The sequence below is a fragment of the Sinohyriopsis cumingii genome, unplaced genomic scaffold (genome assembly GCF_028554795.1).
Source record: "Sinohyriopsis cumingii isolate HCF-2022 unplaced genomic scaffold, ASM2855479v2 utg001869l, whole genome shotgun sequence".
Lineage (NCBI taxonomy): Eukaryota > Metazoa > Mollusca > Bivalvia > Unionida > Unionidae > Sinohyriopsis > Sinohyriopsis cumingii.
The window spans coordinates 651,679-679,454 of record NW_028316075.1 but is presented as its reverse complement, the minus strand read 5'-3'; the positions used below and the strand labels follow the sequence as shown (position 1 = coordinate 679,454).

At 39.0% G+C, this 27,776-nt stretch overlaps 1 protein-coding gene across 1 annotated transcript; it reads right to left on the bottom strand.

The window, feature by feature from the left end:
- Nucleotides 1-27,709, bottom strand: LOC149771428 (synaptic plasticity regulator PANTS-like). The gene is made up of 4 exons (XM_089948482.1): nucleotides 27,562-27,709; nucleotides 20,438-20,483; nucleotides 10,478-10,596; nucleotides 1-690 (listed from the first exon to the last, which is right to left on the bottom strand). Exons 1-4 carry the CDS (start codon nucleotides 27,622-27,624, stop codon nucleotides 463-465), a joined length of 456 nt encoding a protein of 151 aa, XP_089804608.1. The 5' UTR covers nucleotides 27,625-27,709; the 3' UTR covers nucleotides 1-462.
- Nucleotides 27,710-27,776: the final 67 nt, after the last annotated feature.

Below are 27,776 nucleotides of genomic sequence, written 5' to 3'. Positions count from 1 at the left end.
TTTTTGAATTTAAAACTTTTTTAATTGTATTTTAGATTTGTGTTAATTATGATGTATGAATACAAGAGGCACAAAAATTCTAAATTCTTAATCACCTGTTAAACTTGGATAATGCAAAAAGTACCTGTCTGCCATAAAGAGGTTTCTTAATTATCAGTCATTTATGATTTCTTCTTAAAAAAACCCAACAGGTTTTATGAAAAGGAATAACAGCTTATAAAAAGAGACAACAATTGTACCAGTTTTTTTAATGTTTTGTACATTAGGTGTAGATCAGTAACTATTGCAGATCACATGTCTTTGTGAGACCTGATCACTTTATTTTTTGTACCTGGTCATTACTCAGAACTAATATATATTGTACATATAACTTTTTGTACACTGAAAAAATATATTTTCTGTGTATGAGAATTAGATGAATTATAACTAAACTTAAAGCCTTTATCTAAAAATGTGCAACTTTCATAAAATAACACAACCAAAATAATCTTTGTTAACAGTGTAATTTGGGTCTTTACATTTTTCCCTTGTGTATTTAGTTAATAGAGAGTCTTCATTTGCTTCTGACCATTCTGGGATTGGGGTACTCCAGTCCCTTGGTGGACTTGTCCTGTACTCCCACACATTATTCCCATATGCTCCAGATAGCCGTTCCCATCTTCTTGCCTTTTCATGGGCAATTACTTCTCCCTGTAATAAGATTGATTTTTGTTTTGTTTGAGAAAGAAAGAGTTACAGTTGAAAGTCTGACAATATTAAACATTATCATGACTTGTATAACATATCTTTATTGGTCTGTTAGCATCAAGGTGCATTTGTAAGGCTGATAAAACCATAAAAGAACTTGAAGGAAACACCATTCTTGTTTGGACCAGCTGTTCCCTTTGCTCATGCCAGCAATGGTAATTGAATCCGTAACCACAGTGGTGCAAAGCAAATGTGTTGCTGCTATACCTTTCATACCTCTTGCATTTGTTGAACCTATTATCAAACTATGTGAAGTGTAAAAGATATAAAACTTCAGCAATGGTTGATGAAGAATGCGTCATGCACCCTTGACTTCCTGTGTTGCTAATTGAATTTTTATATTTCTTGGGAGCTGGGTTTCAATCACTTTGATCATTAATAGTGTATTGAAAAATGTACATCCTTTTCGATTCCTTTGTCCTACATTTAATTCATAGTCCTTTCATTCCAAAAAATGTAAAACTGAATGCACAATTTTTTTTAGAAAGATGAATCTTTTCAGGGAAATATAAACATCAGTGCACAATACAAACTGTAAAAAAATGTTACAATAAATATTTGTTACAGAAACTGCATTTCCTAAAAAACATTCCATAGTTGTTTGGGTCGTACATCATGATCATGTTAAAGTTTCTTCTTGCAGTTAACATCATCTGCAGCGGGGAAGTCTTGACAACAATTTGTTTCATTATAGTATACACTGGCATTATATGTACACTTGATTTTATGATTCAATGTACAGGTGATAAATATAAACTGTGGTCTTGACCTTATGATATCAATGTATAGGTGATAAATATAAACTGTGGTCTTGACCTTACGATATCAATGTATAGGTGATAAATATAAACTGTGGTCTTGACCTTATGATATCAATGTATAGGTGATAAATATAAACTGTGTGGTCTTGACCTTATGATATCAATGTACTGGTGATAAATATAAACTGTGGTCTTGACCTTATGATATCAATGTATAGGTGATAAATATAAACTGTGGTCTTGACCTTATGATATCAATGTATAGGTGATAAATATAAACTGTGGTCTTGACCTTATGATATCAATGTATAGGTGATAAATATAAACTGTGCGGTCTTGACCTTATGATATCAATGTACTGGTGATAAATATAAACTGTGCAGTCTTGACCTTACGATATCAATGTACTGGTGATAAATATAAACTGTGTGGTCTTGACCTTATGATATCAATGTACTGGTGATAAATATAAACTGTGTGGTCTTGACCTTATGATATCAATGTACTGGTGATAAATATAAACTGTGTGGTCTTGACCTTATGATATCAATGTACTGGTGATAAATATAAACTGTGCGGTCTTGACCTTATGATATCAATGTACTGGTGATAAATATAAACTGTGGTCTTGACCTTATGATATCAATGTATAGGTGATAAATATAAACTGTGGTCTTGACCTTATGATATCAATGTATAGGTGATAAATATAAACTGTGGTCTTGACCTTATGATATCAATGTACTGGTGATAAATATAAACTGTGCGGTCTTGACCTTATGATATCAATGTACTGGTGATAAATATAAACTGTGCGGTCTTGACCTTACGATATCAATGTACTGGTGATAAATATAAACTGTGTGGTCTTGACCTTATGATATCAATGTACTGGTGATAAATATAAACTGTGGTCTTGACCTTATGATATCAATGTATAGGTGATAAATATAAACTGTGGTCTTGACCTTATGATATCAATGTATAGGTGATAAATATAAACTGTGGTCTTGACCTTATGATATCAAGGAATAGGTGATAAATATAAACTGTGCGGTCTTGACCTTATGATATCAATGTACTGGTGATAAATATAAACTGTGCGGTCTTGACCTTACGATATCAATGTACTGGTGATAAATATAAACTGTGTGGTCTTGACCTTATGATATCAATGTACTGGTGATAAATATAAACTGTGCGGTCTTGACCTTATGATATCAATGTACTGGTGATAAATATAAACTGTGCGGTCTTGACCTTACGATATCAGTGTACTGGTGATAAATATAAACTGTGTGGTCTTGACCTTATGATATCAATGTACTGGTGATAAATATAAACTGTGTGGTCTTGACCTTATGATATCAATGTACTGGTGATAAATATAAACTGTGCGGTCTTGACCTTATGATATCAATGTACTGGTGATAAATATAAACTGTGCGGTCTTGACCTTACGATATCAATGTACTGGTGATAAATATAAACTGTGTGGTCTTGACCTTATGATATCAATGTACTGGTGATAAATATAAACTGTGTGGTCTTGACCTTATGATATCAATGTACTGGTGATAAATATAAACTGTGTGGTCTTGACCTTATGATATCAATGTACTGGTGATAAATATAAACTGTGGTCTTGACCTTATGATATCAATGTATAGGTGATAAATATAAACTGTGGTCTTGACCTTATGATATCAATGTATAGGTGATAAATATAAACTGTGGTCTTGACCTTATGATATCAATGTACAGGTGATAAATATAAACTGTGGTCTTGACCTTATGATATCAATGTACAGGTGATAAATATAAACTGTGTGGTCTTGACCTTATGATATCAATGTACTGGTGATAAATATAAACTGTGGTCTTGACCTTACGATATCAATGTACAGGTGATAAATATAAACTGTGCGGTCTTGACCTTATGATATCAATGTATAGGTGATAAATATAAACTGTGCGGTCTTGACCTTATGATATCAATGTACTGGTGATAAATATAAACTGTGTGGTCTTGACCTTACGATATCAATGTACTGGTGATAAATATAAACTGTGCGGTCTTGACCTTATGATATCAATGTACTGGTGATAAATATAAACTGTGGTCTTGACCTTATCATATCAATGTACAGGTGATAAATATAAACTGTGGTCTTGACCTTATGATATCAATGTACTGGTGATAAATATAAACTGTGTGGTCTTGACCTTATGATATCAATGTACTGGTGATAAATATAAACTGTGTGGTCTTGACCTTACGATATCAATGTACTGGTGATAAATATAAACTGTGTGGTCTTGACCTTATGATATCAATGAACAGGTGATAAATATAAACTGTGGTCTTGACCTTACGATATCAATGTATAGGTGATAAATATAAACTGGTCTTGACCTTAAGATATCAATGTGTAGGTGATAAATATAAACTGTGGTCTTGACCTTATGATATCAATGTACTGGTGATAAATATAAACTGTGTGGTCTTGACCTTACGATATCAATGTATACATGATAAATATAAACTGGTCTTGACCTTATGATATCAATATACAGGTGATAAATATAAACTGTGGTTTTGACCTTATGATATCAATGTATAGGTGATAAATATAAACTGCAGTCTTGACTTTACAATATCAATGTATAGGTGATAAATATAAACTGTGGTTTTGACCTCATGATATCATTGTACAGGTGATAAATATAAACTGTGCGGTCTTGACCTTATGATATCAATGTATAGGTGATAAATATAAACTGTGGTCTTGACCTTACGATATCAATGTACAGGTGATAAATATAAACTGTGCGGTCTTGACCTTATGATATCAATGTACAGGTGATAAATATAAACTGTGGTCTTGACCTTACGATATCAATGTACAGGTGATAAATATAAACTGTGCGGTCTTGACCTCATGATATCATTGTACAGGTGATAAATATAAACTGTGCGGTCTTGACCTTATGATATCAATGTATAGGTGATAAATATAAACTGTGGTCTTGACCTTACGATATCAATGTACAGGTGATAAATATAAACTGTGCGGTCTTGACCTTATGATATCAATGTACAGGTGATAAATATAAACTGTGGTCTTGACCTTACGATATCAATGTACAGGTGATAAATATAAACTGTGCGGTCTTGACCTCATGATATCATTGTACAGGTGATAAATATAAACTGTGCGGTCTTGACCTTACGATATCAATGTACAGGTGATAAATATAAACTGTGCGGTCTTGACCTCATGATATCATTGTACAGGTGATAAATATAAACTGTGCGGTCTTGACCTTATGATATCAATGTATAGGTGATAAATATAAACTGTGGTCTTGACCTTACGATATCAATGTATAGGTGATAAATATAAACTGTGCGGTCTTGACCTTACGATATCAATGTACTGGTGATAAATATAAACTGTGTGGTCTTGACCTTACGATATCAATGTACTGGTGATAAATATAAACTGTGGTCTTGACCTTACGATATCAATGTACAGGTGATAAATATAAACTGTGTGGTCCTGACCGTATGATATCAATGTACAGGTGATAAATATAAACTGCAGTCTTGACCTTACGATATCAATGCACAGGTGATAAATATAAACTGTGTGGTCTTGACCGTACAATATCAATGTACAGGTGATAAATATAAACTGTGTGGTCTTGACCGTACAATATCAATGTACAGGTGATAAATATAAACTGTGTGGTCTTGACCTTACGATATCAATGTACTGGTGATAAATATAAACTGTGTGGTCTTGACCTTACGATATCAATAGCTTGATGGTGGATAGTTTGGGTGTTTTTTCTTAAAGCGTTGCCTTTCATCATGGGAATACCCTGGATTATATTCAATTTTTTTTATGTTTGCAGTGTTGTCTTCATCAGTTTGATGTGTAATGCGTTTGTCAAGAAGACCAAAAAACCCAAAAGGTTCTAACAAGATACAACTGGGTTTGTAATTAGGATGTGATGTGATGTGATTTGGATTTTTAACATAACTTTAACAATTTTTCAGTCATATCGCTACGATGTCTGCAATGTGACAGTTTATAGTGATGTCTAGCACTGGGGCATCATGCTGCAGACATGTAGCATGATGTCCCACCCAGTCACATTATCCTGACACCAGGCTGATCAGTCCTAACACTAACCCCATAATGCTGAGCGCCAAACGAGGCAGCTGTTAGTACCATTTTTATAAGTCTTTGGTATGACTCGACCAGGGATCGAACCCATGATCTCCCACATCTGAGGCGGACGCTTGAACCACTAGGCCACCGGAGCGGTTGTTTGTAATCAGGAATAGGTTTATCTTGCTTCATACTGTGCATCCAAACAATCTTAGTTTTGAAATACTTTAAGTTATGGAACAAAGAAGAGATGCAAACTCAGCACTGGTAGTATGCATTCTGTTAAGTATGACAGTTCTTGCTGCAATGACTTCTGATGACAAACTTTTAACATTATTTCTACAATCTCAAAACAGGACCAGTGTCATCTGAAAGAACATACACAATTTGGACATAAATATTTTGTCTGTTCTTGATTAGCAATGTTAGCATGTCTTGTAGATTTGGATGGAAGAAGCAGACAAAACAATTGAATATAACTGAAAGTAGGGGTGAACAGTGTATGTCACAAGGAATCTTATATACAATTGTCTCAAAATGACTATCTGCAAGAGGGTCCAATCAAGGTCATGACCGATGAGTAGTGAACTACAGATCAATTATTGCTGCATTCTGAGATCATTGGGACATGGAGACTATATGGAGTAGTGCTTGCAAGCTCAAGGTACTACACATGGAACTGACCACAAATACCTACATGAAATTGTGGATGCCTGAATAAATTCTAGCCTAAGAGCAAGAGAGCATGTATGTTGACAAATGATGTGTGACACTGAAATACACAGCTAAACTTGTAATGGATGGAAAAGTGACAGCTTTCAAATTCTGTGACTGGTTTTATCTTGTACAATATCCACATGCTGATATACAATCAACTATACTGATGTACTATGTTGTTGCTGATGCAAAAGTGCAGGACAGGGATGATGGAAATAGAGTGGAAGAATGCAAATACCATCAGTGACAAGGATGTTTATCTGATAACCATTCACCCATGGCAAGCAATGTAAATGCAGAAAGACTATTCATTTACATTAAGCAATGCTGTGAAGAATAAGAAACCAGACATCCAAGACATATTTAGGCAGTGGCAGCAACACTGAAAGAAATGCAACCAAAAGTCATGACTTATAGTGGACAAAGTCAGCTTGGGGTTAATGCTGATTCTAGTGCAGTGACAGCAAAAGATGAAATTTTGGGACAGAGAGCAGAAAAATAAACCATTAAAATCATTATAGAAGTGTTTAAACCTACTTTTACAAAGTCAAGCAAAGAAGTGCATTGTGAAAATATAGCTACTGCATGTGTGTACTCTTCTTATTATGCCTCGGTGTCCATTTGGAACCACAGGGTCTTGACTAAACCTTGCCAGTGGACCTGGTTCCAGGTTGTTCTCTTCAGTATGACCCACATTCTTCTAGCAGCCTTGATCTCTCACTCAACAGACATGTACCAAGTCTTCCATGGTCTGATAACCTTTCTCTTACCTTGTTGGGTCAATACCAAGGCCTGCTTAGAGATGTTGTTCAGCGGTTTTCTCTGTGAATGCCCACTCCAACCTCTCTTCATGTTTGAGATTTCATGCTGGATAGGTAGCTGACTAGTGGCTTCCCACAAGTCAGTGTTATGGATCCTGTCTTATCATTATATGTTGAGGATACGCCTGAGGCAGCTGTTCACAAAGAATTACAGTTTGTCTGAGGTTATTTTAACCATCCTTCACATCTCTTGAGCCAAACAGCAGGTGTTTGTGGGACAGGAGACCCAAGCCATCTGCAAAGCTTAGGTCTTGCAGCTGTTTTGTGAACTTCCAGTGTTATAGTTTGCTTGTTCTTAGTGGCTGCCTTCATTAACCAGTCTATCACCATCACGAAGATCATTGGCAAGAGGAGGCATCCCTGCCTGACTCCAGTTGTGTGCACTCTCATCAGCAAGTTCTGTTTACGATCGAGATGATCATTGAACTGCTGATGTTTCTGGAGAGCCAGGACAATGGGACAATCAACTGTGCTTTGTTAAATGCACAAGGTTTAGTGACTTGTGGCGCAAATAAGTTTCAGAGTGAAGAAACAAGTGCACTTTTGAAAGAAAATGATTATGTTCTATTTACAAATATATAAACAATTAATTTGTTAAAGTTTGAGGTTAATAGTTTTAAACACTTTCTTCTAAAATGAAGAAGGGCACAACCAAATGGGATACAGTTGGTCTTGTTTTATATATCAAATCAGAATTTGTCACAGAGAATGTAATAATTGAAATGGTATCTAAATATATAATTTGGGTGAAACTCTATATATTTTGTTCATGTTACATTGTACCATAAGGTTCATTTGGGCAGCAAATGATTAATCGAAATGTTTTTGATAGAATATTCTGCAGTACAGTTAAATTCCAAAAACAAGAAAAATACGTGTGAGTTTATAATTTGCAGTGATGTGCGAGTGGCGGGTTGAACCTCACCATGTAACAAATGACAATCCAAGACATAGACCTATTTCCTCAAATTTATGAGACAGATGAAACTTTTTTATATGTTTATCATAGGACATAAAGCAATCTAATTCAAATGGATACATGCTCCTCAATTTCCCTCAACAAAATGGTGATAGACTTATGAAAGGCAGAGATGATGGAGATAAAAGGATGGGCAAGCATGCATTAATAGGAAATGGGTTCTTGTTTAGTTGTAGATTATGTTCTTTCTAGTTAGTCTTTATGATGTAAATATGTCTCTGGTAGGTAATCTGAGAAATATGCCTGTGGTAGATAATCTGATCATTTTATCATATCACTGCATACATTCTTTTTCATCTTCATTTCTGTCTTAAGATTTTGAAAATACTATTGAAAATCGTCTAAATGAAGTAACTGAATATATTTTTGCTTGGATAGAGATGAATAATGTGACAAGATCACATTGTATAAGTACAGCAGTTACCAACAGATCATGTTACTAATCCTAATGAGACTTGTGAAAATATTAATAATCATATAAATAAATTTACAAACATGTTATGTTATTTATACAGTAAAACCTGTCTTGAGAGACCACTGCTATGAGAGACCGCCTGTCTTGAGAGACCAGGTTCTCCATGTACAGATTTAGAGATTATATAGTGTTATAACCTGTTATGAGAGACCACCTGTCATGAGAGACCATTATGTTTTGGCAGAAGGGGTGGTCTCTCAAGACAGGTTCCACTGTATACTCCTATATGTCAAGAAACATCATAGTTTTTGCGAACCATCCTGTTAGTTTATAACCCATTACAGATTTTAAAAACAAAAAACATCAAGGATACAAATAATAAACAAAACGTAGTCATTTCTTTCATCAGTTTATAATTTTGATTGTTGCCAGGGGGTCCCAAACACTGTAAACTTGTTGGCATTCAAATCAAGCTAGAGTTTTCTTTAGTAACAGTCTCAATATCTGCATATGCGAATGTATGTCTTGAAGCAACAGATGTGATGTAGTGCACTGTCTTTGATATTCTCAATAATTCTATAAATTTTGGAGTTATATTTCTTTGATCCCATTTATACAAAAGTACTTCCTTTTTATGTCAATTTTGTTAAATAAATATTAAAACTAGGCATTGCAAATATTGGATGCAGAAGACAGAGGTTTTGCTGAAATGGATTGTTCTAAAAGCCCCAAAAAGAAGAGTGAGTAGTCTGTTTCCTTGTTTACATTGACAGCTTCCATTTCGTTTGCAACACCAATAAGCTGACATTGTTAGGAACACACTGGTGACAGGTTAGAAATGATAAATTAAAGAATGAATTTCATTGTCTGTATAAATTTACCAAAAGACTGATCTTTATTTAATATGTGCCTTTTAACTGACTTGCATACAGTATCAACTGGGATCAACAAAAAATGGTAAACGTTGTCAATGTCAACCCCAAACTGAAAAAGTCATGGAAGATTTTCAGTGTTCTGATGCAGTTTTATGGAGCTCACTAACGACAAGTAAAAATAGAAAAAAAATCAATAAACGATTTTTAAAAGAGGAACATCCCTAGAAATTGAAATAAATTATATATGCATCTCTACAACTTATGTGTAAGTCTATGATACAAGCTGAACTTTTTTTTTAAAGACAATACAGTACTTATTTTCTTGTGTAAGCCATACTGTCTGATATAAAAACTATACTTGATTTGTTGTGTAAACCATATTGTTTACTTAGATACAAATTATATTCCCTCATTTTTAATTTATTTTTATACATATATCTTTAATTTTTTTTCTCATTGTTTTTTCCCCCCACTAAAGATGTCCTTACGGGAGAATAGCCACTGTACTGAATCAGCTACTTCTATAATAAAGTATTACTATTATTAATAATAATAATTATTATTATTACTGTTGTATAGTTTAGACTAAAAGATAATGGTATGAAAATAAAAGTGTCCTGCCACCAGACTGTTGTGTTAACTTTCCTGTCATTCACTGGTACAGCTAAGAGAGAATGGACAGATAGATGGGCAGGAAGGCAGAAGGCTAAATATGTACTTACTAAATTGAAATGGTACGGTTTATGACAATATTGATACTTTATGGATTAGAGATTAATAATTTGTAAAAAATAATTCTCTGATGTTTAAAAAGATGGATGGATCAACAGACAGAAATATAATAAGGATTCTATTTCAAAACCTTAAATTCAGACATATAAAAACCATTTTAAAGAATAAAATTTCAGGGTAAATTTTCCAGGAAACATTGTCTATCTCTTCTATTCCTTTGGTTCCACTCTTTTGATAACAAAAACTTACATAAGCTGCCATTGAATATGTCCTTTTAAACTGTAGACAGTTTTCATAGCTTTTCTTCCACTGACTGCAGTCAAGAAACTTTCCAAACACAAAGTATTGATGGTGTCGTGATTTTATACCTGAAAGCAAATAACTCGAATGTTTAATGGTACATAAGAAACCTTGGCCTAAAGATCTAAACAAAATGCAAACTTTTTGGAACTGAATAAATTTAAAATGTATACGGCAGATTCAAATTAAAATAAATGTTGTTTATAATTAGCTTCACAGGGACCAGTTAAAGTTGTTCATGGTAACAGAATACTTTTGCAAACATGGTAAAAAGGAACTGGATTTTTTAATACTTTTTATTTCAATAATTTGCTAAGTCCACAAAATTAGCTTAATCCAAGTTAACAACCTTAAGGGTAAGAAAGTAACTCTCATAAATTCTCATGCTGTGTTATAACATGAGTTTCCTTAGAGTTTGCATGAATGTAAATTAAGTCACATGTAATCAACATTTATTTGTAGATGCTTACATATAAAAGAGGGATTAATGTGAAAAATGTGACTACAGTTTTGCATTTCTTTCCAGAAGGCTTGAGGGTCAGACTCAGCTAATGTGGGTATGTGTGAAAAATTGCGAGTAGCTTACCATTGATTGATTCTTACCTGGGTATTCCCAGGTTCTTTCATCAATAGTAAAACTGGCTGAAATTTATGATGTAATGAATAATGGCATTAAACCCAAATCACCTTGCAAAATCAATCCTGTGAAGTTAAAAAAAGTCATGTCACATCTTTAGGCTTGTGGCAAACGAAGTAGAAAGTTGTTTGCTTGCTAAGGTGCAAGTCAGATGCAAATTGTCTCCCCTTGGAATGAGGGACTGGCACCAAATGTTGTCAATTTGTCAGTTACAACTGGAGTGGATGTGCATTATCTTCCAGGGATTTGACTTCTGGGAGGACTTGGGATAGTTTGTCTCTATTATGATCCAGTAGGTATTATTGAAGAAAAATATTTTATGCTCAAAAATGATTTCTTATTCAAATAAGTAACCTAATTATAATACATGTACATTGGACGAGAAGATAAGCAAGTAAGTAATGGAGTTATATGCCCTTACAATACTACTGACCGTGTATCTAGTCTCCTAATCAATGCAAAGCTGCTTCAAGTTGGATGGAGACTGAATATGGTTTATGCATGAAGAAAGCAAATTTTTAGTAAATTATGTTTCTCTGAGAATACTTACCCGATCACATTAATGTTAGGGATATAAGCCTGCTACCTCTCGAATCCAGCCCTACTAAAAGACGAAAATTTGTCTTTTCTGTCTATCTCATATAGACCAAAGGGCAATAACTCTTGCCACTTACCTCCCCTTGCCACCGCCAGGTGTCACTAGTTTTTTAAGCTGAGCGATATATATTATACGAGGATGCTCGCATAGCGGGGTGGTTGGGAGGGTTTTTAAGTAATGTGATCGGGTAAGTATTCTCGGAGAAACATAATTTACTAAAAATTTGCTTTCTCCTTCAAATACGTTCCCCGATCACATTAACGTTAGGAGAATAGGTAATAGGAGGAGGGAATGCTGAGCATCCTACCTCCACCCCGGGTACCTTCTAGGGAATGATGGCTGGATTCCCCATTTGAAAGAAAACCCGTTCTCCTAATTTCATCAGCAACACAGCCTAGGGTCCCGTGCTATGTGACCCCTATATACGGTTAAGAAGATAGTTATTGAAATCTTCTTACCTATGAAATTTCACTGGTGAATCCAGCGAAGCTGATAGGCTGTGCTGATTGTTTTAAATGGGTCTGGTGGTCATCTGGGCTGCCGACACCGGACCTACCAGATTCAGGGTTTGCCTCTGCGAAGCTAGTCCTACATGTAAGACATAGCACATTTTGATTTTGTTGAGGTGCTATGTCTTACTGTCCAAATACCGGCCTTGTATAGTGTGTTCCGATGTCGTTGACATCGGAATGAGTAATCAAAGTTTCAGGAACATCTCACACATTTGGCAGCCTATATCGACATTTTTCCACTAATTTATGTGTAATTAATATACTTACTGTGCTGTCTTTATCCTGGTGGAATGAAAATATGACACTAGCAAATGGATGCATTTTCACGTTCCGTTGACATACATTTGAATTTGTTGCAATGCGATGGTAGTCGAGGCATGCCGAAGTAAGTTTAAGTAGATTGATATTTAGGATATGTTTCTTGAACGAAACGAAACGTTGCTTACAGTTGAAATAGACATAAGATATTTCTTTATTCGTTTCGTTAAAAAATAATGTTTCGACTTTATCCGATTTCGGCATTCTCGGCTTTCATTGCTTTCCAGTCCAATGAAAAGTAGGCCAAAGAAACTTGAAAACGGGTCCATTTCTTTTGTGAGAATTTGAATTTATTAGAGAAAAGGCATCATAGTAAGTAAAGTCTAACTAAAACAATATAACTTTACTTTGTAGAAAAGCGTCATTATTTTAGTTGTCAGTTGTGTGAAATATTCCTGAAAATTTTACTTTTGTAACGATGTTAGCTGACATCAAAAACACACTACACAGCGCCATTAGTTAGGCTGTAAGACCCTGACGCCCACAACATAAATATCAGCGTCGGGTCTTACAGGTAGGACTACTGCGAAGCCAAATCTCTGAGATAAAAACTAGAGAAGGTTGACTCTGCATGCCAGCCAACAGCTTCTATTATATCTCGGATCGAAACATTGCGTTCGAATGCAAGGCTCGCCGAGATTGCTCTATTCTCATGAGCTGTAATCTTCATGAGGCGACTCTAATCTTGTAAGACCTCAGAGTACGCTGAGCGTATAACCCACTTCAGCCATGAAGCAAGGGCTTGAGGGGTGATATCCCATTTACCAGCTTTGACCGGAAGAAAGAGGCGCTTACGTGTGTCCCGACACACTTCTGTGCGTTTTAAATAGTGCTTGAGTGCACGAACAGGATCTTGCATGGTTGTTGCTCTTGACTTATCTATGGAAGAGAGCGAGCGAATGACGATTCTTTGATTGCCAATGGATGGTAACCTATTTTTGGCTACAAAGCCTGGTTGCATCAAGAGGACCACCAAACCATCTGATCTGAACTGAAGAAAGTTCGGGTCACTGGAAAGGGCATGTAACTCGCTCACCCTGCATGCTGAAGCTAAGGCTATCAAGAAACATGTTTTGTATGATAGTAGCTTTAACGAAGTGTGGGCTAAAGGTTCAAATTTGTCTGAATTGAGCCATGTTAAAACCCAGGACAGATTCCATTTTGGAAACAGGGTGAGGGATTTTGGTCGATTGAAATCAAAATTGGCTAAAAGATCTGACAGATCTTTGTTATGCAGAATATCACATCTACCATGATGGTGGAATGTGTCTGATATCACGGAGTGATAGCCTTTGATAGTAATTGGGGCCAACTGTTTTTCCTCGAAAAGCCAGAGAAAAAAGTCGGCCAGTTGAGGGATTGAGACACTCAAAGTGACGATGTCATTGATATGGCACCAGTTCCTGAAAACACGCCACTTTCCCTCGTAAGCCTTCAGAGTGGAGGGCATTCTTGCTCTTGAGATTCTCTCCACAATTGAAGGTTTAAATTGTTTGTCTCGCAAGGCTATCCAGAAAAGAGCCAAGCGGGAAGAAGAAGACGGTCCGGGCAGGGGTGGAACACCCGTGACCGCGGTTGTTTGAGAAGATTTGGGCTGGTTGGAATCCTCCTGAGTAGATCTATCGCTAGATCAAGTAGATCGGTGACCCAGGACTTGTTCCATCTGAGAGGGGCAATCAGAATCATCCGACAGTTCTGACCCCTTAACCTCTGGATTATTTTCGGTACCAAAACCGTGGGAGGGTAGGCGAATGCCCACAACCCCTCCCAGCTGATTGACAGAGCGTCCATGGCCCAAGCCTCTGGGTCTGGAACCAGAGAGACGAAGGTGGGCAACTTGCGATTCCACCTTGTCACAAAAAGATCGATCATCGGACGCCCCCAAAGTGTGCAAATCCGAAGAAAGACTGATTGATGGAGTGACCATTCCATGTGAATGACTTGACCTTTCCTGGATAGAGTGTCGGCCAAGACATTGAGTCTGCCGGGAATGTGTCTGATTTGTACGTTGATGTGGAGGTTGTCGCACCAACGTAGAAACTGCCAGATCAGAATGCACAGGTCTGGTGATTTGGTGCCCCCTTGTTTGAGGAGGTAAGTCACCACCACAGAGTTGTCTGACATAATGAGGACAGTTTTTCCTGAGAGTTGATCCTTCCAGAAATAAAAGGCATTGATGACAGCCCTCATTTCTAAAAGGTTGATGTGGACAGGCCTATCCCCTGGCTCCCACATGCAGCTGACTGTAGCGAAGTCCGGCAACAGGTGGGCACCCCAACCGTAGGTACTGGCGTCGGTACATACTGTTATCTCCGCTTGGGGCATCTCCAGAGGAATCCCCGTGGACAGCCTACCGGGGTTGTGCCACTGACGCAGGAATGATCGTATCTCGGGCGTGACCATTATTGTTTGATTGAGGGGACTTGAAAAGGGGCGCCATTGTGGCAGTAACGTCATTTGTAAGGGACGCATAAAAAGACGGCCAAGCGGGATCAAGTCCGCCGCTGCATTGAATAATCCGAGGAGTTGCAAGAATTCTCTCACTGAATTCCACGTCCTGTTGGAAACGGACTTGACGACTTCGACAATCCGGATTACGCGAGTGCGAGGAAGCCGTACCAGATTCAGATTGGTGAGATGGACAAAACGCTGGGATGGACGGAGATCGGACTTTTTCCAGTTCACGAGAAAGCCTAGATGATCTAAAAGTGCTAAAAGATCGTTTCTGCCTTTGAGCAGTATAGAACTTACCATATGTTTCTGGAGGATGTCGTCCAAGTAAACTGCCATCCCTGTAGATGAAGTCGAGCGGAACAGGGTGACGACGCAATCCATAACCTTGGTAAAAGCCCAAGGGCTGATGTTGAGGCCAAAGGGTAGGACCTGGAACTGATAAACCGCGTCGCGGTAAGCGAATCGGAGAAATTTCCGTGACGCTGGGTGGATAGGGACGTGAAAATATGCGTCGGTCATATCTAGACTGACGGCATACTCGTCCCACCGGATGGAAAAACGGATTGATCTCGCCGTTTCCATCTTGAATTTCGGTGGTAAAATGTATTGGTTGAGGCGACTCAGGTCGATGATCGGCCTCAACTTGCCGTTTGCCTTCTGGATAAGAAAAAGCTTGGAATAAAACCCCGGCGATTGCGTTTTTTTTTTCACAATCTCCACCGCCCGTTTTTCTATGAGCGACCGTATCTCCTGTTGTAGAAAGGTATCCTTCTCCCGATCAGACAGTACGTCCATGAAGAGGGGAGAGGAGGACAGGGGAGGGGGTTGGATAAATGAAGTCCGAAGCCCCTCCGAAATGACCTGGATCACCCAATCGTTCTGAGGAGAAAAGGTGGTCCAGGGGTCCTGAAATTGCAGGAGGCGGCCGCCCACAGGTAGGCTGTCCGCGGGTGGTGGGAAGGGTATGTCAACTTTTAGAGTTAGGAGGTTTGAAGACGGAGAAACTTTGTTTCTTACCACCTCTGTATGGTTGCCTCCTAGCTTGATTAGACTGTTGTCTCTTGGCATTGGGTTGGGATCTATACTGCATATTTGATTGTAAGGATCCCTTGTCCCTGGTGCGCCAATCATCCCTCCGCTGTGGCAGGGGATTTTTTCTAAACGCCTGCGAGGGTTGGGCGGCGAGTTGGAGGGGCAGTTCCTGAGCTGCCTGCTTCCGAACTTCTTCAATTTTTCCTCCAAAGAGTAAAGGCGACCCAAACGGAGTCATCCGTAAAGCCAGAGTATGATGGGGCTTGAGCGACGTGAACCGCAGACATGCGTCACGTCGTATCAGGTCTAAGTTGGCAGAAGCAGTCAACACGTTAGCCATGGAATGGTCAGCTGTCCTGTTAATAACTCTAGCAATCCGGGCTGTCGCTTCCCAAGCGTGGTCATTGTCCGATTTTTCTGCGAGTCCGAAAATGGCTAATGAAGCCAAGTCTAACACTGAAGACGTAGCGACTACGTTCCGGACTAGCTTTGACGTGGCATGGAACACATTTTTGTCCACTTTGTAAAACAGTGGAGCAGACATGTGAACTGCTGCCATATTTTTGTCCTGGGCCGGAAGATCCATACTGAAGGCGTCTGAATGAGTTTTGTACCTGCGACACGAGAAAGTCGCTGGTACTTGGCTTTCTGAAAAGAACGCCTTAACTTTGTAGTCTTGAATGGCGGTAGGAGGAGGAGGGCATTCTGAAGTTGCCAACACCCTATAAATTTCTTCCACTGCTGCCTTGAAGCCAAACTCAGTCCGTTCCATGGTTGGATCTGTGTACGGCTGATTTGCAGGAGTTTCGTCACCCTCACTGCGTGCCGAGTCATGTTCTGGAATAGCTTGCATTTCTGGATAGAGCATACCAGGTGGCACAGATGACGCGATTCCATCATACTTGACACTGTCACTAACTCTCCCTTGTGGATAAGCCGTGAACATATGGACGGCCAGCCCTGCTGGTTGATTTGTCTGGCTTGTGGTCGGCCTGAATGTTGGCGACGGTCCTGCTATCACCGGTACCGGCTGCTCCAATGGCGTGGCTGGACGGACATATTTCTCACTAAAATCTCTGCCATAGTATTGGTATGTTGCTGGCGGTACTGCTTGATGGACGGATTTATCACTAAGATCCCCGTAAATCATATTTGGTCGGACCGTTTTAGCAATAGGGTCCCCATGCTGTGACAGCTGGACGACCGGTGACACAGAGGTTGTATAATGAAATGGATCCGATGGATCCGGTAAAAACCCTCTTTCTTCGACTTATTCCGTCTATCCCTCCCTTTTGCTGCCTTCTGGACTACATCAGCCCACATTTGCTCTGTCCAAGTATTACACACGCTGCATGGTATAGATGATGTACACTTGGTACATACAATACAAGAGTCATGGTTGTCTTCTTTTGCTTTGAATTTTTTATATTTCATGCATTTGGTTGACATTTCTACTGAAACGACACATGGAAAGAAAACAAAGCACAAATTAGCAATTCAGCATGTTATTAATTCGCTAATACCACAACCGTTACTAACGGAGTAAGCGAAATTAGTCAGTGTCTCGTTAACTCTTAATTGACAACACGAGTTCAGCGATAGCGTGTGTAACATGGTCTTCAGTAGACGAAATCCGTAAGGGTGACAAAGTCACTCAATTTTGAAAAAATTGTTAAAATAATGTATACAACCTGTAGAAGAATGATTGTCCAAAGCAATAAATCCAAATTTAACTTTGGATGGTCCAATTTAACGCTAAGATGGCTTGGATTGTTTGGAGGTATAATGTACGTGTTATCAGTACAAGCAAAGCTTAAAAACTAGTGACACCTGGCGGTGGCAAGGGGAGGTAAGGGGCAAGAGTTATTGCCCTTTGGTCTATATGAGATAGACAGAAAAGACGAATTTTCGTCTTTTAGTAGGGCTGGATTCTAGAGGTAGCAGGCTTATATCCCTAACGTTAATGTGATCGGGGAACATATTTGAAGGAGAAAACCTTTCACTACAATAAATTCAATGCAAATAGAGTAACCTGCATCATTATGAAGCTGCTGAACAATTACATCTATAGATCCATTGATCTGTGAAGTAAAAAGCTAGAGAATGCTGTCACTGACCTCCTTCTCATGGCTTGGATTATATTGGGAATGCAAGTTTGTATGAGAGTTGAGTGAAGACAACTCTAAGACTGGTTCTACAGATGTGTTTTTCAACCATGTTAGGACCTAAACAAGACTCCATTTCAGACAAAAGGCTGGAGCCTATGATTGAAACAGGTTATCGCTTGCAAGAAGGTAAGATAGGTCTTTGTTCTAGCCTATATCTTCCCTTGCATGATATGAAATGTGTACATGTACTTGATTGTTATGAGAGCTAACATATCAAAGACTTGAAGGAAGAATTTTGCTAACTGGCTCTGAATCATCTAAAGAAAAGATGTCTCCACTTTCACCAATGGAAGAAAACTATTCATTCCCAGTCAAAGACTCAAAGTTGTGGGCATTATTACTTGAACAATTCTGCCAGCCTTTTTTTTTTTTTCATGAAGGCTCGCTTGATTTGAGCTAGTAATGCTGGTTCAGCTTCTCTGGGTTCAAACAGAAGACCTGCATTCACAGTTGTCACAACAGGTGGGAAGTGGACTAAATTCTCCTGGAAATCTCTGCTGCAAAGTTCAACAGATCAATCTGAGATTGGATGGATGAAGGTTGGGATCTTTGCATTCCACCATGTTGGTCACAGTAAAGTTGTTGGATGAATAAGAATGCCTTTTCAAGACAATTTCCTGTCATGACTGAATTCACTCTAGTTCTGTGGGCATCACAGCCTGCCTTGATGGACATAGTTTCAGCAATAGAATAATCATTTCCTGTAGCGCAAAGAACAGGTAACCTTGAATGAAAAGATCCACTGCCACCTTGAGGAAATTGACCTAAATATCTGAACAGTAAATAATGTTTACTATTCTTTCTCTCTGGATAATTTGTGAAATTGTGAAAATCATCAATTTCCCAAACATTTTGTTTAACAAATTAATATTTTTATTGTTAAGACTGTATGTCAATGCATCTGGCAGGTGTATGGCAAGTCAGAAGCAGTTTGCATAGATTTACCTGGTTGTATTTCATCCTTGCTTGCTAAAATGGAACACTTGTTTGCTTCAGTTGTTTATAAAAAAAGAATGTTGTTTGCAAAAGTGTTTGTTTTTTCTTTCTGTCAGTCTATGTTGTGTATATGTATTATCATCAGTAATAAGTCTCACTAGAAACTTGTCTATGAATAAGACCCTATTCTAATAGAAAAGATTGTTTTGACAGCAGAATGTATCACCAAAATGACTTGCTGGTACATCTGTTCATATGATGTTACCTCTGTAAGTCTGAAAGATAATTCAAATTTTCCTTCAAAACTGCTTGATGAAGCAACCCTAACACTTAAACTCCAAATATTACAATGATTGCCCTAAATATGCAATGGAGCCAAATCACTTAGTTCAGTAATGTAATTTAATTGACAAATAAATTATATCTACTCAAACGTTAGGTATGAAAACAAAACTAACTCTGTCCAAAACACCATTTACATTTTACAATTACTTGGACATCAAAAGAAGTCTGCTAGTGAAAACCAAATGTCAAGATGGCTTTTCTGTTCAGGAGAGTTAGCAATAACAAGATTTTCCTGCTGAGCACTGTGTTGGCCATATTGGACATAAGATCAACACCATTTTCATTTAGATACAACTAAACATCACAGAAGTCTTTTGGTGAAAACCCTATGTTAATATGATTATCCAATAAGGAGGAGTAGTGCCAAAAGATTTTCTAAATGGCCACTGTGGTGGCCATATTGCATGTAAGAGTTGACCATTTTCATTCAGAACCAACATGACCATAAGATGGATGTGTTTACAAATTCTTGGCAAACCTCCAAGTAGTTTAGAAGGAGTAGCAACAGCTAACAGATGGACATCCCATAATATCTTCTGGTCTATGACAAGCAGAGCTAACAAGCTGAGCATGGATCATATTGATACAACATTCAGTTGTTGGGTGTCAAGGAAGTCCATCCAGTTGACATGTATAGAAGAAGGTTTAATAGGCCATATGTTGTGCACTCCTGCTCTATAATGACCAACTAGCTACTGTAAATACTGACTTATAAGTTGAGTCAAACTGCAAACAACACAGACCCTGATCTACCATTGAATAATGTGCCAGCAGATCAGTTTATGTTGTTTGTTCTACTGATTACTCCTACCAAACTGCAAAGACCCAGTTCTGCCAGCACATCTTGCTATTGCAGATCTGGGTCTGTGTAGTTTACAGGTGTTTGTAAGTGTAATATGTAGGCCTTACTCTTGCAGTCTTTATATTCATCTTTATAAACATCACACGGCCGAACCTGAAAAAGAGGAAAAACAAATATGATTGGAATAAAAGGAATCAAAATGTAGTCATGTGATTTCCATTCTGTCTAATTCAATTAGCAGTCTTCCCAATATTTAGTACTTAAAGCATCTAGACCTGGAGTTAGACCACAATGTGTGCAATACATTACGAAAACAATGGTGACAGTAGGCTACAAAAAAAAAATTATTTTGTTTTAACGTAAGCAAGCAACCTGTTTCATGTAAAAAGGTAATTAATTTCTTACAAAGACTACATCCCTATATCTGCTTCAACACATGAATTTTTTATACAGGTAGATACAGAGCCACAAAAGTATTGGTGGTTTAGAATAATTTATTAATAGAGATGTCCTGCTTGCCAAAGGAAAGTGAAGCGTCTCTCGCAGCCTCTCTTTTCCAGGTATAGCAATTGCTGTGAGACCACTGTCTGGCTCTGCTGGGCAGGAGGTTACTTGCATATGGCCTCTTCTACACTACCGTGTCCACAGCAGCACCTTCACGCGAGGCTATGTTTTGACTGGACTCGTTAGCCTTGGTAGGCAGCCAGTCTAAGAGAAGGAAAACTATGACTCCAAACCTGTGCAGATGGAGCTTGTTAGCCTTGTTAGGCAGTTCATCTAGGGGAAGGAAATTCTGATTTCAAACCCATGAAGTACCCCAGCTAATGGATGAGGGCTCCACTGAATTGTGGATATCTTTGGGAGAAGGAAAGGCTACAGGAGTAAACCCAGACAAAATCCCGAGTGGAGTCCCTAAGGTGGCTGGGTGTCAACTATGACTTCCTTCTGGCAGCTCTTGTATCTGAACTGGTGCCAAATGTCATCCTCTGTCTTCCTTTGAACCCCACCTGCAACGATGAGAGGGAGATCCTGATATTTGGGCAGCCCAGGAGATACATACTCCATGCCCACGCTTGTGCCCTTGAGAGGTCACTCCAGCCTCATTCCTGAGTGAGGAAACAACATGGAAGCTGGTTGTCTATGGGTTAAGTCCCACCCGATTGGCATAGGGAAGGGGTACCATGGGTCAGCTTTGACGGTGGGAGAGATCATCATATCCCACTGGCTGACTACTGCCCACCTCAAGCTAGGCAGCCCCCCATCAGTAAGGTGTTACCCCGCCAATGTCTGCCTGCAGCTCAGTGTGTTGCTCAGCATGACAAGTAGACGGAAACTCCACACCAGACAAAAGAACCATGAAACCAACAAAGAAAACTCCAGCTCTTCGATTTGCAAGCTGGAACATGTGCACCAAGTGCACATGCATCTCTGACGACCTCAGGGAGGTTGATGACACCAGGAAGACAGACATCATCAGCAGACAGCTCACCAGGCTAAATGTCAGCATGGCTCCCCTCCATGAAACCAGGCTCGCCTTCAGTGGCACCCTCAGAGAGAAAAACTACACATTCTTCTGGAAGGGTCAAGAACCTGAGAAGCCCCACCAACACAGAGTTGGCTTCGCCATCAAAAATACACCCTCCTGGCCTCGGTTGAGCCTCCCTCAGGGGTCACTGATGGTGTCTTGTCCATCCACCAAGCCACTGCAGCAGGTCCTGTCAACATCCTCAGTGTCTATGTCCCCACCCTCACATCTTCAGAAGACCAAATGGATCAGTTCTATGGGCAGCTGGATGAACAGATCAAAGGATGCCCTAAAGATGAGCCACTATTCCTCCTCGGTGACTTTAATGCCAGAGTAGGTGCTCACCACGAGTCATGGCCTACCTGCCTTGGACATCATGGCCCTGAAGAGACCAACACAAATGGTCAAATATTGCTGGAGCAGTGCACCTACCATGACCTGTACATTACAAATACCTTCTTCAAGTGTAAGCCATAACATAAAGTGTCATGGAAACACCCCAGGTCTCATCGCTAGCACCAGCTCGACTTGGCCATCACCAGCACTCTGCCCTGAACAGCATCCTCTCCACCAGAAGCATCCGCAGTGCAGACTGCAACTCTGACCATGCCCTCATGAGCAGCAGGGTGTGCTTACAGCCACACACACTACACCACATCAAAGCAAAAGGCTGCCCTTGCAACAACATTGCGCAGATGTCATTCCCCTACTAGGTGGAGGAATAATTGTCTGACCTGGACCAGCTCTCCAGGACCTGCCAGAAAATGATGCCACAGCAAAGTGGAATGCCATGAAGGGTGCCATCTACAGCACAGCCATGTCCACATTTGGCAAGAAGGAGCAGCCCAGTCAGGACTAATTCAATGCACACCTTTCAAGGATGGAACCAATAAACAGATGCTTGCTGCCCTCAGAAATGCCCAAAGCACCACCCAATGCATCGCTTGACAGTTTGTGAACAAGTACTGGCAGCAACTGTGTGAAGGAATCCAGCTCATCGCCAAATCTGGAAACATCCAAGGCATGTACAGTGGGATCTAGAAGGCCCGAGGGTGACCGCAGTGACTGTAACAATTACAGAGGGATCTCACTCCTGAGCATTGTTGGCAAAGTGTACACCCGTATCCTCCTCAACAGGCTGCAGCTGCTGGCAGAAAGTGTGTACTCAGAATCCCAGTGCATTTTCAGAGCAGGAAGGTTGACAACAGGCATGATCTTCTCCCTCCGTCAACTCCAAGAGAAGAATAGAGAGCAAGGTCAGCCACTCTGCATGATATTCCTCAATCTCACCAAGGCCTTCTACCTGGTCAGCAGGAAGGGCCTATTTGAATTTCTCAGGAAGATCGGCTGCCCCCAAAACTCCGCAGCATGATAATCTCTTTCCATGCCAATATGAAAAAACTGTCCTGTATGATGGATCCTTCTCAGACTGCTTCCCAATCAACAGCAGCGTGATCTTCTTCTCCATGCTCCTTTTCTATGCACATGACTCATCCACTGATGGGGTATATCTGCACACCAGGTCTGACAGGAGGTTCTTCAACCTGGCATGATTGTGATCGAAGACCAAGTGAGGTTGGTGCTCATTAGGGAGATGCTCTTTGTGGCTCTTGTGACCCACTTCAAGGATGCCCTCCAGAGACTGGGAGACTGTTTTGCTGATGCCTGCAAGCCGCTGGGGTTCACCATCAGCCTGAAAAAGACAAACATCAGCACACAAGATGCCACCACTGCCCCATCCATCAAAATCAATGGTGTCACCCTGGAAGCAGTCAACAACTTTACTTACCTGGGGTCAACCATCAGCAACACTCTCTCACTTGATGTGGAGCTGGACAGAAGTCTTGGAAAGGCAAACACCATCATGGCCCAACTAACAAAGAGGGTGAGGAAAACAATGCACTGACACAGCACACCAAGATCCAAGTTTTCCAGGCCTGCATTCTCAACACCCTCCTATGTAGAAGTGTAACCTAGAGCACCTACATGAGGCAAGAGCGCCAGCTCAACTCCTTCCTAAAACCCATCCTGAAAACCAGCTGGCAAGACCGCCCCACACAGCGAGATCCTGCAGCATGTAAGTATCCCTACGATGTACTCCCTGCTAAGTAAATGCCACCTTTCGATGGCTGGGGCATGTCTGATGCATGGAGGATGGGAGGCTGCCAAAGGACATTCTACATGGACAGCTGGCCACTGGCATCAGAAGAGTGGGTCGCCCCTCACTCCATTTTAATGATGTGTGCAAGTGGGACGCAAAGGCATACATCATTTCACCTGACGGCTGGGAAGTGCAGGCAGAGGACCGAGGCATCTGGAGACTGATGGTCTGCAAGGGCACAGCAGTCGCTGATGTGAGGAGAGGCCAGCTGGCAGCAGAGAAACATGACAGAAAGAAGAGTATGGCAACAACCCCAACAACTCAAACTTCCCAATACGTCTGCACCAACTGCAATAGCAACTGTCACTTGCATAATAATGAAGCTCAAGAAATAGCTAACATAAATATATTTTAACCATTATTTACAAATAATATCAAAACACACAAGACAGGCACATGAATACATACATAGTTCTCTTCTGATTTTAAGACCTTATAACTTTTGAGTTTTGTGTGCCACATGGTGCTTTTTAACCAGTCTAAATACTTGTTACAAAGGTTTGGTAAAAATTTGATATTTCTCAATTCAGCATAAAATGTAATTTTAGGCTAGTAGAAAGTTTTGTGAGGTTAGTGGTGAAGGAATGATGACAGTAAACCCAACCATTAATCCACCCATTTATTCATACAGCCATCCATTTACTGCCACACTTTTTGCTTCAAATGACAGACAATGGATTTCTCACTGTTTAGGACCTCAACTGTCATTGATGTAAATGAAGGCACTGATAACAGATGCTAGCTCATAGTGGTATTCAAACCCAAGACCTTTGACACCAAAGGATTGGTATGCTAACCACTTATCCACCACTGTCTTGCCAATTTAGATTGCCAGTACTATTTCGTTTTTACTTGGTCAATACCACATAATTATAAAAAATTACCAAACACATGAAATAAATTAATACTGGAGTGAAAGAATAAAATTCTCATCAAGTACCAGACAACTGCTTAATGATTTCAAGAATAAAAAGCTTTTCTCTCTGGATTATCTCTCTTTTGCCTTCATCCTTGGTTGAGAATTAACATACATGTAAATGATGTGTGTGTGTGTGTGTATATATATATATATATATATATATATATATATATATATATATATATATATATATATATATACACACACACACATAAGAACTGACTCCAATCTGCTATATCTTCAGTTTCTAGCAAGTATTTCCAATGTCTTAACAGGCACAAAGAATCAACTGACTGGCACTGACTGAACATTTGGCCTTGGAAACTTTTATTTGAAAATGCTGAGTGTACAAAAAATTCAGAGATTTGTGAAAAAATACAAATGACCATCCTATCTTCTTGGTCCACTACTTCTGCACAAAGATGCATCATATAAAATGTACAAAGCATTCCTGGAACATGTAGTAATAGAACTTGATAGTTATGTGATGACTAATGAACTGTGAATATCAGAAAATATGGAATTTGGCATGGATGACGAAAACATTCTGACCAAGGCTACTGAACATGTTTCCATCTGCAAGACAATATCTGTACCGCCATGTTGGCCTATTCTGTGCATCGGGTAATTCTGCACAATGATACGTCATTTCTGTAAACAGTTTATCACGTGCTATTTGGGGTCAAAAATCCATTTTGTATCTAGAAAGAAGAATCGTACATTAATTAACCCTTTACCTCATCGAGTATAGTGACAAAGTGCAGCGCGCTATAAATAGAACACTTGTTACCTAGTCGACAGCATATGCTTTGGCCTGCCTGTGAACTGTTAAGCAATGTAGTGTATGTTACGTTTAACAGCAATTTTCACCATTTTACATTTTATGTACACATCTATTACATGTGGAAAAATTTAAGAGTAAAGTCCGATTGTTATAGCTGTGTAATTATTTTCACGGAAGAATTTTTTATGTGCTTTAAAGTCTTGAGAGAACTCATTCACCGTCATGTCAGTGAGGCCGCGTGACCAACCGTAGCTGCCATTTCCCATACTCAAAATTTATGTTTTTCGTCTGCGTCTACATCACTAAGTCATCTGAATTTGATAATTTATAAAAACTAATTGCTGCCTACATCAATATCACAGCCTTTACCTAAGTTATTGAATCTTTCATAGTTGTGATTCTAATCGTGAAAACTTCGTAAGTACTGAATGAAATCTGCGACCACCATTTTGGAGAGTGGAGATTACGACCCAGTTACTTTAAATAGCAGATATTGACCAGTGCATAAACAGCGACCACGTGATCTGACGTAACTGTCATTCGCAGAAATGAATGTAATATACAATAGGGGGGTTTTCCCCAAAGGTGAAGCTAAGAAATCCAGCTGAAAATGGCTGATGTTTACAGCAGGTTCAAAAGGCACTTCCATGTGAATGGAGTAGAGGCGTCAAAAGGCGCTTCCATGCAAATGGAGTAGAGGCATCCAAAGACACTTGCATGAGGTAAAGGTTAAGAAAATTGATATTCATAAAGTGTACAAAAATATCCTACATTTAGACTCAAAATGCACATTAAAATGTGATTTCTAAATGGCAATGTGAAGACCCACTCCATGACCTTCTTGAAAATGTAACCCAGAAAATTTGATTTACTATGCATCTTTCAGAATCATACAAATAAATACATTATATAAAAGATGGAAATGTGTACCTTAAAACAAAACTGTATATTAATTCAAGTTTACATTTTGCAAGAAGTTGTCCCACATGTACAAAATCATCTGCTACCCAACGTGTCTACTTGCTGCTAGAACATAAATTCTCAACAGATTCCCTAGCATATAGTCTGTTTCTAAATTCTGTTGTAATTTTTCCCATCAACAAAGCGTTGTAAACACATTATATCCTATTCATTGTTGTTTCTCTTCCACGTAATAGCATATATTTCATAAAATGTTGAACTTTACTAACTTTTTTACAAGATCGGTTTAGTGTGCTTAATATCTCTTGCCATTTATTGGCATTTGTATGTTGAGTTTTATAAAAACTAGCTATAAACCTGACCTAATTACTCGACTGAACCACTGACAGAAACAGTCCAAAGTAATATATTTCATTTCTGTAGCAAGATGGATAAACATTACATCTTTTCAAAGCTATGCGCATAATAGGCCGACATATCGCGAGTCAGGAAAACAGGGGGATGGTATCCCCTGTGTCCAAAATTCATATTATTTTGAACAGAATATTCTGTTGACAATTGCATCTTTTCAAATGGTAAGCATTGCTGTATTTTATTTTTGTCAATCGCTCGAATTCGGTATGCGTTTTGCTTCAATATTGGAAACGAAAACCTTAGGAGCGCAGAAATGCCCGACAGCATTGTACAAAAAATATCTAACATATAAAACATAATTTGAGGTGTCTTATGTTATTTTCAATAGTCCTGGGGCTTTCCTTTGCATTCATTTTATTTGGCTGTATACAAGTATCCTGGATAGGCGAGAGTGTTTTGGGACAGTCGTGTGGTGTTTTAAGGTAGACTTAGGATGATAGTCGTGCGAGTAGCATCCACCTTTTAATATTCATCGTTCATATTCTGTAAAAACTCTTATAACATTACCATCCATATATCTGGCGGAAGATCTTTGAATTTGCTTTCATTGTTGTCTTCTACCGTTGACATACTGACTAATATTTTATAAATCTAAGTTTTCTTAACTTCTCAATTTAACCTCGTCTTGTTTCCTTCATGGGCGCAGCCATATTGCAAAGGATCATTGTCAATAAAACGCTAAAAATACTTTACAAGTGGAAGAAATATTCTTTCTATAACTG